Raw genomic sequence first — 14,286 nt, forward strand, 5'->3', positions numbered from 1 at the left:
GAGTGTGTGTGGGGCAGGGAGTGTTGGGATAGACGGGGGTGATGGCATACAGATGTTGAGCACTGATACTGATGATGAACATGATCATGCTGATGGCATTCCCATGTCAGTAACACTTACAATGAATGTGATCATGCAGATACATTTCCTTGTCAGTATTACTGATAATGAAAATAATCATTCTGATGACATTTGCATGTGAATATTACAACAAATATGATCGTGCAGATACATTTTCATGTCAGTATTACTGATAATGAACATAATCATTCTGATGACATTTCCATGTGAATATTACAACAAATATGATCATGCAGATACATTTCAATGTCAGTATTGCTCATAATGATTATGATCATGCAGATACATTTCCTCATCAGCATTACAGATAATGATGAGTGTTGCTGACAGTGAGCATGGCCATGCTGGTGGTGTTTCCAGAGCACTGGAGGTCTGTCAGGAGCTTGACCTGAAGCTGGGCACAGAGTTCCATGAAGGCATTGTTGGACCTGTGCGCATCCGTGAAGAAGATCAGGCCATGTAAGTTCAGCTTTCCTCCGGAGCAAACTGGAAATAAAAACATTTAAGCCATATATGCTTGAAAAGTTGGTTTGAGTCATGTGTAACTGAGAATAAAAGTTTCTGTGGAATTGTGGTTTTTGGACATATTTTCATTTGATTTTGATACATCTATAATTACTTTTTTGAAATTATGAGTTTGTGCAGTCAGAGAATTAAATAAACTTGTGTCTTTAAATGGTTCTGTGATTTTTGACTCTGTAAAATGATTAAAGTGCTTCTTTTCTTCTCTGTATATTGGGCAAAATTCTTAAAACATTCTCTGCTTATTTTATTCTGTTATTTCTAAGAAAAGAAATTTTGGAGTTTGTAAAACTTTGTTCAGAATTGTCCACAGAATGGTAATTTGTGAGAGCATTTGTTACACAAATGAAAATGAAGATTCAGTCTTGTCTTTATTTATTTTTTCTTCTTCTCTTTTTTATTCTCCTCGGTTGTTGTTTTGTGTGTGTGTGTGTGTGTGTGTGCCAGAATTTTGGGCATTTTGCTTTCTGTATTGTGATGATGATGGAAGTAAGATGCTCTGTGAGGGTCCATTTAGGTTTTGGACTACTTCACAAGGCTGTACTCACATAATTTATCCCCATGGCAACCAGGCTGAGAGATACAGACACATGCAGTGATGGTCAGAAAATTTGATAGACATATCCAAAGACACATCAGTGAAGTCGATGATCTTCAACTGTGTGTCCCAGACTTCCCATTTGAGCCCTTAGAACAATCAGCTCAGACTAGGAGCTGTCCACAGGCAAAAAACAAAAAACAAAAAAACAAAAAAAACTGAAAAAGAAAAGAAAAACTACAACACATGTGATGGGGTTCAAACCCAAGTGTTCTCAGTTGTCAGTGATGCTAACCACTTCACCACTGACTGACTGGTCCTTGTTCTTTCTTGTCTTCACAGTTTATTTTCATAATTTTAGTCATTGCCATGTGTCTCAAGGAGGTGCTGTGGCAGAATTGGTTAGGTGTTGGACTTCTGATCTGGTGTTCACCAGTGACCAGGGTTCGAGGTCCTGCTTTGGCCTGCTGTTGTGTCCTTGGGGGGGAAGGCTGTGATTTTCTTCACTCAACCCAGGTGTGAACGGGTTCCTGACTTTGGTCGGGGAAGGTTAAAGCAGCGGAAGGAGAGGATTGGGCTCCTGCTTTCCCATGCCGAGCATTAGACACAGTGGGTTTGAATCCACTGCCCTGATGGCCATGAAAGGCTTTGGGACACCTCCTAACCTTTAATGTGTGATCAAAGTGAAGGGCACAGGGCACTGGTTGCAGGTCTCGGCAGGAGATCGCCCAGTGGAAGGAGAAGCAGGTGCAGGTGGCCCGTGAGGAGATGCGTATCAAAGAGACGCTGGCCCGCATGACCGCAGAGTCTGCCTCACGGGGCAAGTCGTCCTCCACACAGCTTGCCAACAAGGCCACCAAGGTGATGAACTCCAGGCTTGAGACTTTGAAATGAAAATGTATGAAACTTTTATGTTAACTTTTATGAGCAGGGTCTTAAGGAATGTTGGTTGGTGGAAGGGGTGGGGGGATAGTACATGAAAAGAACAAACATGAATTGAAAAACACATGCAAACACAAATACAATATGCATATAGATTTAAGTGCTTGTGCATGCTCATGCTCAAAAATGCATGCCCACATCAGCATAAGGTTATGCATGAATGAGGTGGGGAATTTGGCTGGCATACACTGGTGATTGAATTTGATTTTTTTGTATGATAGGTTAGCAAGGAGAGGTGGTGAAGCTGTGTGTACTTGCCATGGATCAGGTCTGATTCACCTGTTCCTGTTTCACTAGTCTTTGATCATGTTGTCACTCTCAGTGGCCTCTTGAGAGTTTGATGTTTTTTCCTGTTTTGCCTTCATGCTGTTCCTGTTTCTTCTATTCAGCCGCTCTCTCTGTCTCTCTTTATCTCTAACACACACACACACACACACACACACACACACACACACACACACAACACACACCACACACACACACACACACACACCACACACACACACACACACACACATACACCACACACACACACACACACACACACACATATACACATACACACACACACACACCCCACACACACACACACACACACCACACACACACACACACACACCACACACACACACACATACATACAAACACACACACACACATACACACACACACACACACACACACACACACAACAGCAGCAGCTGAGTACAAAGGCAAACTAGGAAGAGGTGAAGGGGGATCAGCACCAGGTGAGTGATAGGCAAAAGGGAAACAGGCGAATGGGGATGACCCTTGCCCCATGGTGTGCAGGGCGAGGAGGAGAGGACAGTGGGCCACATTGGCATCACCCTGGGGGCCGTCAGTCTCCGTGTGGTGTGGACCGACATCGCTGAGGTCCTCATCAGGCTGGTAGGTTGATGACACACAGACACAGACTGCGACTGGAATGGTTTCACTCATGTTGGCCGTGGCTTCTTTGAAGGGGGTATACAGTAGTAGCATGCTACAGTCGCACATATGCATTGGTCTTCATCGTTTACTGTGGAGTGCTCAAGTCACGCATACACATTGGTTTTCACAATGTGACTTGTATGCAATGCCTCGAGTGCACACAGATAGAGAGTGAAATCATAGAGAGAAAGAAACAGGGACAGACACAGGGAGACACTGTGGCACTTAATTGTCATTACCTGTAAGGGCCTGTGACAGAGAGGGAGACAGAAAGAGAGAGAAAGAGGGACAGACACAGAGATACTTTAAGACTTCATTGTTACTACCTGTAAAGGTCTGTGAGACAGAGACAAACAGACAGACGAAGGCAGAGAGAAACACTTTGATTCTTTGTTGTCATTACCTGTAAGGCTTTGTGAGTCAGAGAGACAGAGACAGACTAACAGAGATACAGAGAGACACCTTGACACTTTATTGCCACTGTAAGGGTCTATGAGACACAAAGAGAGACAGAGACAGGCACACAGCCACTCATGGACACAGACATTTTCTATCCAGTGAAGACCACGGCCTCTTATGAAGGGGATGAAGTGAACACACATTACAGTTCAACAAGTTGTCACATTTTTCAAGGCAGTGTACAAAAGGAAATGATTAACTTTAAATTTATCAGTGAACACCAAATAGCAATAAACTAATATCAAACTGCAATTTTTTTTTTAATGCTTTATACAGGTAAATAGTGAATTGTTTCACATTGGTTTCCTTTGTTGATGACATATGTAAGCAAGAAAAGTTGAAACAGAGATGGGTGTCTATGATATTTTTTGTAGACAGACAGAGAGAGACACAGAGAGACTTTTGATTTTATTCTATTATCAAAATAAACTTGAACATTCCACTTTTGATTTTTGTTTGTTTTTGTTTGTTTTTATATATCTTTTGAGTGTGTGTGTGTGCATGTGTGTGTGTACACGCACACACATAATTTTGCTCATACATGACGTGTCAGTAAATTAACACTGTTGTTCAATGTTTCAGGGTTACCTGCAAAGGGCCAGAGAGTTTCTCAATGAAGCTTTCATTGCTGCAAAGGTAAAAGAGTGTCACATTTAAATGTGTTGATGATGAAATTGATATTTTGTCATTGATCATTTTGTTCAAGCCTTGCAATTTTTCTCTTAGCTCCTCACACCTGTTTTTTCAGTAAAAAAAAAATTTCACAACCTGCACATGCACACAAAAGTGTAACAGTGAAAGCAGTTACCTGTAACAGAGTTCAGAAAGAAACACCACCACTTTTATATGTAGTCTGTCACTGGTTGTTACTGTGGTGAGTTTTTGGTTTCTTCTCAAGACTTCCTGTGGATAAAATGAATGTTGCACATTGTGTCACATGTTGCAGGTGCTGCTTGATGTATTGGGGTGTGGGGGCGGGGATGGGGGAGGGGGGGGGGGATAAATCTGATGTCTTTGTATAAAGATAGATTCCTTTGAATGATCCTCAGTGGTTTCAGTCTGCAATGTTCCCCCCGCCCCCAACCCCCCCAAAAAAGTTGGATGTGACCAGTCTTTTGTGAACAATCCTAGATAGTTTCAGTCTGAAATGTTTCAAAACAAAACAATAAAAAGAACAAAAGAAAAAGAAAAAAAAAGGAAAAAAGGATGTGACCTGTTTTTGTGAAAGAATAGATTCCTTTGAACGATCATCGATTCTGCTGGTTTCAAGACGTCCCACAAAAAAATGTTTGAGATGAGCATCCAGTCTGCTGTGTGCAATATCCACTACTGAATTCTTGCTTGTGCATGCAACTTACAACATTCATTTACTTCAAGGCAGTTGTGAAGGGATGGTGAAAGTTTTGCAGTAACAAGAGGCTACGATGGGTTAGGCTACCATAAGTTTCTTTCTTTCTTTCTTTTTTATACATAAAGTGTTTTTTTTTTGTTGTTTTTTTAGTTTTGCTTTGATTAACTGAATCAGGAGCCATCTTGCATGCCTTGTATCAGAATATTTGCACATTCAAGAAAACTGGATAATGCTATGAAAATGTGTGTCCATTGCTACAGTTTCACACAGAAAAGCAAAATCAGTCATGTATGCAAACAGATCAGCAGTTGTTGTTTTTTTGTTGTTTTTTTTTTTAATCTCAGTACACAGGTCCTGAACTAGTTGTCATAACTGCAAGATTAGAACTCTTCCTCCTGGCATTGTTAAGCTCTGTTTTTTGTTGTTGTTTTTTCCAAGACATTAGCTAAGGAACAGAATTCTAGTTTGTCATTGTTAAGCATTTATTTCGTGTGACATTATTTGAGGAGATGGACTCTAGTTTGTCATTGGTTGAGTATCTATGTTTGTGTATGTTTGGCAGACAATAACTGAGAAGTAGACCTCTAGTTTGTGATTGGATAAACACATATGTATTTTTTGTGTTACTGTTATATTCAAGCTTTAGAAGACAGTAACTGACGAGCAGAACTCTGTTATTGTTGGATATTTATTTGTGTGTGTGTGTGTGTGTGTGTGTGTGTGTGTGTGTGCAGCTGAGGAGTAGTTTGATTTTGCCAAGTTTTTTTGGTTTTTTCATGTATGTGTGTGATGATTGCAGGCTTTCGCAGACAACGGCCTTCATGCCCGCATCATGCTGCTGCTGGCCAGGCTGTCCTATGAGGAGGCCCAGTATGGCCAGGCCATCAACTTCTGCCAGAAAGCACAGGTACTGCTCCTCCAGGCCAGCACAGCTAGGTTGGGCTCTCACGCACGCACACAGGCACGCGTCTCAGATGACCATTATTTTTGTTCTTTTGTTGTTGTGTCTTTTAAATCCTGTTGGGTTTCATGACTGTAGATGTATTTATGCTCATACTCACACACATACGCACACTCACACACGTACACATACACTCACTCTCACTCCCTATGTCACTCCCTCTCTCTCTCTCTTCACACACACACACACACACACACACACACACATCTCAGATGACCATTTCTTTTCTTTAATTGCGTCTTTTAATTGTTTTGGGTTTTATGACAAATGATTGAAGACAATTCACACACACACACACACACACACACACACACACAGAGCATATATATCATGATATGTGTAACATGTGTATGTTTCCAGGAAATCCATGAGGGTGATGAAATGTTCTGGTATGAGACAACCCTGTTGCTAGTCAACGCAGCCCTCTGTGACAACAGCAATCGCCGCAGTAAGCGTTCAGTAAGTGTATGGCTTCTTGGCTCTCATTTCACAGGAGAGGAGTTCTGTCTGATGTGGTGTCACACATGCTAGTGATTGCAGACATCTATTTAAAGTAAGTAGTATATGGACTGGTGGTTCTGGATAACCCTGATATTGACCACAGATTACCATTGATCCTTTACATTTGATTGCTATCGTTTGAATGTAAATATAAAAAAAAAATGTAGGTGAGAAGGACAGGGCAGGGCGTTGTATGGTGAGTTGGAGGAAAGTGGATGGATGGATGATTGAATAAAAGCTGACTGTTTGAAATGAATATGAACACAATAAAAGAACATTACCAAATGGGCTTTATAAAGGGGAAGTTGTTAACTGAACAAGAGAAACAGCTGATAATGAATGCAGAAGGTAAAAAAAAAAAAAAAAAATCAGCATTCCCAGTGACTACACACTTTCATTTAAGTAATGCTTCAATATTTCTCACTTGAAAATGATGTGATCATCTGTAACATTAATCAAATGCATTGGGTATCAGAGCAATATTTAGTCTTTAGTGAATCAGATGATTAAACTTAAAACCAGTCAGTGAATTGGATTAAAGTGTGAGTGAGTCCACTGACGAGGTTTTCAATTCAAATTGAAGCACTAATTTCAAGAAGAGTGGCACCCTGCTCGCTATATCAGAAGTGATAACGTGCTCACATGAAGTCAAAACAGTGCATCATTTGAAGTGAGAGGAAATAGGGGAATGTAGGGGAAATAAAGCATGTTGGCTGTAGTGGCTGAGATTGGAATTATCTTATCTGTTTCATCTGCTAGGATTTTAAAGCTTGGATATGAATCTCCTTGAGCATGTGTTTTGCTCATGGAACTGAGAAAAAGAAGAAGAAAAAAAAGATGGGAACAGTAATGATATGCTGGCTCTTTTTGTGGAACTTTAAATGCTTTTATTGAAAACTGCACACATGTTGACATTTAGTTGTCTCAGAATGAAACTTGCGTCTTTCAAGGCTATTTGGTGACTTAGAGTGAGAATGTTTTTGATCACTGTATGATGGGAACTCTAAACTCTGGACAGGACAGTCTGTGACCCGTAAAAAAACAGATTGATACAGGCCCCTTGGGAGTTTACTGGTGAAAGGTTTATGGAGAAACCATGCATGTCTGAAAAGAGGGTTGAATGACAGGATGTTCGTTGGGAGATCAATGACTGGGGACGATAGAGCCTCTCCAGCTTGAATGTCATTCAGAGAAATGTGCTGTTATGAAAAAGCATTACAACACATTGATTTCAATACAACACAGTACAGTGTTTATCCCACAACAAGGGAATACTGCCCCTGAAGGTAGATCTGTGCCCTGTGTGTGTCTGCAGGCCAAGCGAGTGCTGGTGCATGCACTGAATGAGTTCCAGCAGATCTGCAACGACCGACCCAACAGGGCGGCCACCATCGGCTTCATCATGACCATGCTGGAGTCCAGGTTAGTGCCATGGTCTGAAATCTGGTTGTTGTTTTTTTAATCTGGCATTGGAGGAAGGTGATAGAATGGTTAAGATGCTTATCTGCCAGTACAGTCTATGAAGGTCTGGGTTAGATTTGCCCTTTCTCCCAAGTTTTTTTGAAAATCAAACTGAGTGTCTAGTCACTCAGATGAGACGATAAACTGAGGTCCCATGTGCACAATAAGGTATGATGTATAACAAGTGGTATGATTAGCCCGGTTTATAAATCAGTAGAACATAGTAGACTTTGTGACAATATTGTGCACTAGAATGATGTCGTCTTTAGTAGTTTGGTTCAAATGCTTTTGTGTTGATGTGAGGTGAACAGGATTTTTCTTGCATTTGATGAATATTGTAACTTTTTACAGTGTGTATGTCAGCATGTCTCCTCTTCAACAAAAATAGTGTCTAAGGCAAAATAATTCAGATGTAGATATCTGAAAACTTTGGAAAGACCTGTACGCAGCACATAGTTTTAAGTGGCTTTGTTGTAATAACTGGAATGAGCATTTGACGTGAGTTGTCCTTTCTTGTAAATATGTATGTCCATACATTTAATCTTATAAAAAAAAAAAATCCTGAAGGAAAAATGAATTAGATGTAGCTGTAGGAAAATATTAACAAGAACAGAATGTGATATGTTTAAACTTTTCAAAGATTTTTCATTTACTTTTTTTTTTTAAACCAGCCACAGTTTGATGCTGTTTTGTGTTGCTGTTCCGAGTCTGAAAATAAGTCCCTATTGATGAATTGATGATTGCTTTGATGGACATTTACACACATTATATGGCGATGGTTTTAGTGCAAAACTGGTGTGGTGATATCAGTGTTGAATCTTTTTCGGGCTCAGACTGGCAGAAATTCAAATGGACAGTGTACTGGAACACCACAGTGACATCAATCTTCCCAAAGTCATGAGGGCTGTACTGACTGTCTGCGAGGTTTGTGGTCATGTTCTCTGTTTGTGTGTGTGTGGGGGGGGGCGGGGGGGGGTTGTGTGTGTATGGTGGTGAGGGGGGGGGGTGTTGTGTGTGTGGTGGGGGGTGTTGTGTGTGTGGTGGGGGGTGTTGTGTGTGGGTGTGTGTGTGGTGGTGGGGGGTTGTGTGGGTGTGTTGTGTGGATGTGTATGCATGTGAAAGTTTCCCCTTCATTGTTAAAACTGATTTTGAAAAGTGAAAGTGGATGACTTTTCACTAGAAGTCAGGACCACATTGTAATGTTTCTACATTTCTTGGGAACACTTCTTGTTGTTGTTTGTAATATCAAGAGAAATCTATCTTCCATGTCAACATGGTTTGTATGAATGTGTTAAAAAGATTCAGAACATTTTTCTTTCCTGTTTTAAATCACAGCCAAGCCTGAAAGAACGGTGCTCAGGATCTTTCAAAGCTGACCTCTTTTAACATTTTCTTTTAATCTTTAAACTTGTTTTATTCAGTTCAAAGGTATAGTAGATAAGCAATAATATTCACTTGCCGTACTTTTGATGTTTGATGATAATAACGATGCTAATAATCATAATAATGGTAACAACAACAACAACAATAATAATATAGAGTTGTATTGTGCAAACTTCCCATATGATTGGCTCTAAGCACCTCACTTAGAACAATACATTTTCAGTAGTGGATATAACAGCACATGACGATACACAAGATGCATCTGTATACACCAAGACCTTCCAGATTGCAAATATGAACAATCACTCTCCAAAAAAAAAAAAAAAGAAGAAGAAGAAACATGCCCTGCACACGCACACACGGATGCATGCACATGCACACACACACACACACACACACACACACACACACACACACACACACACACACAAACACACACACACACACACACACACACACACACACACACACACACACACACACACTCACACACACACACACACACACACACACACACACACACATATACACACTTATCATCACAGGCTGATAGGAATAACAAAAGTTGTTTAGTGTGTGTGTGTGTGTGTGTGTCTGTGCAGAAAGTGGACAGTGCTGCAGAGACGTTGGTGCGGTTGGGTCACCGGCGTGAGGCCGTTCCTCTGGTGCTGAAACACGCCAAACACCTGACTGAACTGGCCAGGGCTGCCACAGAAACCAACATCCAGCACGCCTACTATCTGGAGGTTTGTTTTGTATTGGTTTTTTTGTTGTTGTTTTTTTTTTTTTTGTATTGCATTGCCTTGTATTGTATTCTATTGTATTCTTTTCTGTTGCTCTTTGTCACAACAGATTTCTTTGTGTGAAATTCGGGCTGATCTGCCCAAGGAGGATGACTGCTTCAGTGCAGCACCATCCTTTTTTTTTTTTTTTCAGCCTGCAAGTGTATTCGTTTTCTTATCAAAGTGATTTTTTTTTTTCTACACAGTTTTGCAAGGGACCACCCTTTTGTTGCTGTGGGTTCTTTTACGTGTGGTAAGTGCATGTTACACACAGGACCTCAGTTTATCATCTTGCCAGAGTGACGGGTGTCAACAGCACCACTCAAGGTCTAGTGGAGGGGTGTCAGCAGCACCACTCAAGGTCTAGCGGAGGGGTGTCAGCAGCACCACTCTAGGTCTAGCGGAGGGGTGTCACCAGCACCACTTAAGGTCTAGCGGAGGGGTGTCAGCAGCACCACTTAAGGTCTAGCGGAGGGGTGTCAGCAGCACCACTTAAGGTCTAGTGGAGGGGTGTCAGCAGCACCACTCTAGGTCTAGCGGAGGGGTGTCAGGACTAGCGGAGGGGTGTCACCAGCACCACTTAAGGTCTAGCGGAGGGGTGTCACCAGCACCACTCTAGGTCTAGCGGAGGGGTGTCACCAGCACCACTCTAGGTCTAGCGGAGGGGTGTCACCAGCACCACTTAAGGTCTAGCGGAGGGGTGTCACCAGCACCACTTAAGGTCTAGCGGAGGGGTGTCACCAGCACCACTTAAGGTCTAGTGGAGGGGTGTCACCAGCACCACTTAAGGTCTAGCGGAGGGGTGTCACCAGCACCACAAGGTCTAGTGGAGGGGTGTCACCAGCACCACAAGGTCTAGTGGAGAGGTGTCACCAGCACCACTTAAGGTCTGGCGGAGGGGTGTCACCAGCACCACTTAAGGTCTAGCGGAGGGGTGTCACCAGCACCACTCTAGGTCTAGCGGAGGGGTGTCACCAGCACCACTTAAGATCTAGCGGAGGGGTGTCACCAGCACCACTTAAGGTCTAGCGGAGGGGTGTCACCAGCACCACTCTAGGTCTAGCAGAGGGGTGTCACCAGCACCACTTAAGGTCTAGCGGAGGGATGTCACCAGCACCACTTAAGGTCTAGCGGAGGGGTGTCACTAGCACCACTTAAGGTCTAGCAGAGGGGTGTCAGCAGCACCACTTAAGGTCTAGTGGAGGGGTGTCACCAGCACCACTTAAGGTCTAGCGGAGAGGTGTCATCAGCACCACTCTAGGTCTAGCGGAGGGGTGTCATCAGCACCACTCTAGGTCTAGCGGAAGGGGAGAAAATACTGGAGAGTTTGATTTGATCCCATGCGCTCAAATTCTCTCACTTCCTAGGCGGATGCGTTACCGCTAGGCCACCACAACACATAGTGATAATAATGAAAGTTGTATTGTTCTTACTTTCCTTTTCTTTACAATACATGGTATAACATTTAAATCTCTACCTGCAGAGACATTTATCACATATTTAGTATTTGTGTGTCTATGTATAAATATATATATGTACATTAAGACAGGACTGGATATCTGACTTTCTTGTTGTAATCGTCCAGCAACTCATTATATTTGTGTTGTGACATTTTATTTTCAAATACAGTGCTGTTTAAAACCAAAAGTATTTATTTAGTGCTCAAATCTTGTGCGGAGAACAACCAAAAAGTATTTATTTAGTGCTGGATCTTGTGCAGAGACAGATTAAAGCGCGAACACATCATTCATTCCCACACATGTAAATAAGCTTTAGAGACTTCCTTAGATTTCTTTTTTTCTTATCTTCTTCTTTTTTTTTTTTTTTTTTTTCTAAATCAGAGACTGGTTAAGGGAGAGGAGAAGAGAAAAGAGAAGATAAGGAGGGGAGAGAAGATAAGGAGAGGGGAGATAAGCAGAAAGAGAGAGGGAGAGGGAGGGGGGTTCATTCAGTTCCAGTGCAAGGCACCACACTCAGGTGGGTAGAGCTACGCAGCGTGGATGGGGAATGCTGGAGTAAAACGTTTTTGTCTATTTCTGTCTGCTTCCAGTTGGAATAGTCAGATTTGCTTATATATATGATTGACCATTTTGGTGTTAAGATATGTGCATGGACACGTGGTTTTGTATCAGTATGTTCTTGTTTTGGCAGGGAGGTTAAAGGGGTCTGGGGACAAGGGGTGGAGGGTTCAGGGCAGTGTGTATTGTTTAACTGTTCATCTTTGATTCACACTCAAGAGACAAGAGAGAAAAGAACTATGTATTGTTAAGAAATTTAAAAAAAAAAAACACCCACAGAAACCACAGGTGTTTTTAATCAGCCAAAAAAAAGGCAAAACAAAAAAATACACCAAACATGAAAAAAGCAAAAACAATCCAACAAAATGTTGTTTTTTTAAAGACTGCACAATAGAAACTATTGTAGGCCTTTCCAAAACTGTCTGAATTTACAGGCACTAACAACATCCCCAGATCAGAAAGAATTTACAGGCCTTATCAAAATCCCCAGATCAGAAAGAATTTACAGGCCTTATCAAAATCGCCAGATCAGAAAGAATTTACAGGCCTTATCAAAATTGCCAGATCAAAAGGAGGGCTACTGATTTGGAGAGCTATTGATTTTATGAGGCAGGGTTTTAGTATTGGTGTTGAACAATGTTCACTCACTGACTGACGGACTGGCTGGTGTTGCAGGCGCTGGGAGTGTTGGGAGAGGCAGAGTCGTTGGCAGAGCAGACGTTCTTTGACGTGCAGACGCTGACCATCCTGCATGAGGTGAGTGCTCATGGTGTGTCATCCCTCATCCCTGTGTGTATGGTTTGTGAATTACACGTGTCAAGCTCTCACCCCCTCACTCAAACGCTCTGTGAAGTGGAGGGGATGAGGGGTTGTGGGGGCTAGGGGGTGCGGGGGAGAGGTTAGGAATAAGCTGAGCACTTTGAAATGTTCAGTGTTGTTTCAGTTTTCTTATGTCTGTCTTGTACAAGTCAGACTTCTGACACCCTTTCCACTAGGATGCCAACAATAGTTCTGTGTCCACCATTGTGTATATTATGCCATAAAAACTTCTCATACTTAAAAAAAAAAAAAAATTCATTTGCATCTGTTTCATTATTTGAGATGTTTTTCTTAGCATATTTAAAGCTTTACTTTGGTTTCTTTGGTATATCGTTGTTTCTACCTGTCAGTCTGTTGCACTATTTTTAAAGAAGTATTTTTAGCAAGTTTGTATCACAACTTTTAAAGAAATTATATTCCTTTGTCTTATTCATAGTACATTTATTATTGATTGTGATCAGAGCTGTATAATTGCATATGATGGTCATCATTATCAAATATTTATATCATTATTATCATTATTAGTATTCTTCTTATGATTATTATTGTTCTACTTCTTCTTCATATTCTTTTTGTTATCATTTTTATCATTATTACCATTTATTATTATCATTATTATTATTGTCATCGTTATTTATTATTAATATTGTTGTTGTTGTTCTTCTTATCATCATCATCATGATTATTTTTGTTCTACTGCTTCTTATTCTTTTTGTTAACATTGTTATAATTTTTACATCATTATCATTTATCATGATCATTATTAACATTTTTATTGGTATAATTTTTTTCATCATTTTCATTATTATCATTATTATCACTACTGTTATCATCATCATCATGAATAAACCTCTGTGACTGTTATTATCATTTGTTATAATTATTGTCATTTATAATTATCATTTATGATGATGATCATTATTATCATTTATCACTATCAACATTATCATTAACCAGCCAATGTGGCAAAGTGGTTAGCAGCACGGACTAATGGCTGGGAGGATGCGGGTTCGAATCCCAGTGGAGGTGGGTTTTTCGGCCCGTGGCCTACTCCTACTCAGAGTTGAGTGTGCAATGACCTTAAATGGGGAGACTGGGACCACACAGTTGAGTATCATCCACGTCACAGATGTGTTTTTGGGTGTGTTGCTCTAATTACCTGACCAACACTGCAAGTGTCTGTATCTCTCGGGCCTGGTTGACACCAGGATATCATTATGACAGGAAGCGTAGAGTACAGCCTTGTCACACAGTCCCAAACCAAAATGGACCTCCATAGCAACATTGTCATCATCATCCTCTTCCTTCATCATCATCCATATAATCAAAACAGTCCCAAAGTCTGTGGCCTTTCATGCTCTGCTCTCATGGTGATCTCAGTTTCGATACCCCTCCACTTCCGTGCTTGGGGTGAGTCCTGTCAGTGTCTTCAGTGTCGGCAGATTCATGGGGGGCTGTTGTTTGAGGGACGTGGTGGCAGTCTCCACTCTGGGAGGGAAGCTCACTCAGTCTGGCTC

The 14,286-nt window shown here is 41.3% G+C and overlaps 1 protein-coding gene across 9 annotated transcripts in view; it reads left to right on the top strand.

Moving 5' to 3' along the window:
- LOC143274602 (cilia- and flagella-associated protein 46-like) overlaps positions 1 to 14,286 on the top strand; it is a 110,939-nt gene that overhangs the window by 62,929 nt on the left and 33,724 nt on the right. For all 9 annotated transcript variants that reach the window (XM_076578471.1, XM_076578496.1, XM_076578483.1 and 6 more), the window contains 10 exons: positions 442 to 540; positions 1,852 to 2,002; positions 2,894 to 2,992; positions 4,076 to 4,129; positions 5,644 to 5,751; positions 6,166 to 6,264; positions 7,622 to 7,728; positions 8,601 to 8,691; positions 9,753 to 9,896; positions 12,626 to 12,706. In XM_076578471.1, coding sequence (XP_076434586.1) covers positions 442 to 540; positions 1,852 to 2,002; positions 2,894 to 2,992; positions 4,076 to 4,129; positions 5,644 to 5,751; positions 6,166 to 6,264; positions 7,622 to 7,728; positions 8,601 to 8,691; positions 9,753 to 9,896; positions 12,626 to 12,706 — 1,033 coding nt within the window. The remainder of the gene's footprint in view (positions 1 to 441; positions 541 to 1,851; positions 2,003 to 2,893; positions 2,993 to 4,075; positions 4,130 to 5,643; positions 5,752 to 6,165; positions 6,265 to 7,621; positions 7,729 to 8,600; positions 8,692 to 9,752; positions 9,897 to 12,625; positions 12,707 to 14,286) is intronic.

The sequence above is a fragment of the Babylonia areolata genome, chromosome 2 (assembly GCF_041734735.1).
Source record: "Babylonia areolata isolate BAREFJ2019XMU chromosome 2, ASM4173473v1, whole genome shotgun sequence".
Taxonomy (NCBI): Eukaryota; Metazoa; Mollusca; class Gastropoda; order Neogastropoda; family Buccinidae; genus Babylonia; species Babylonia areolata.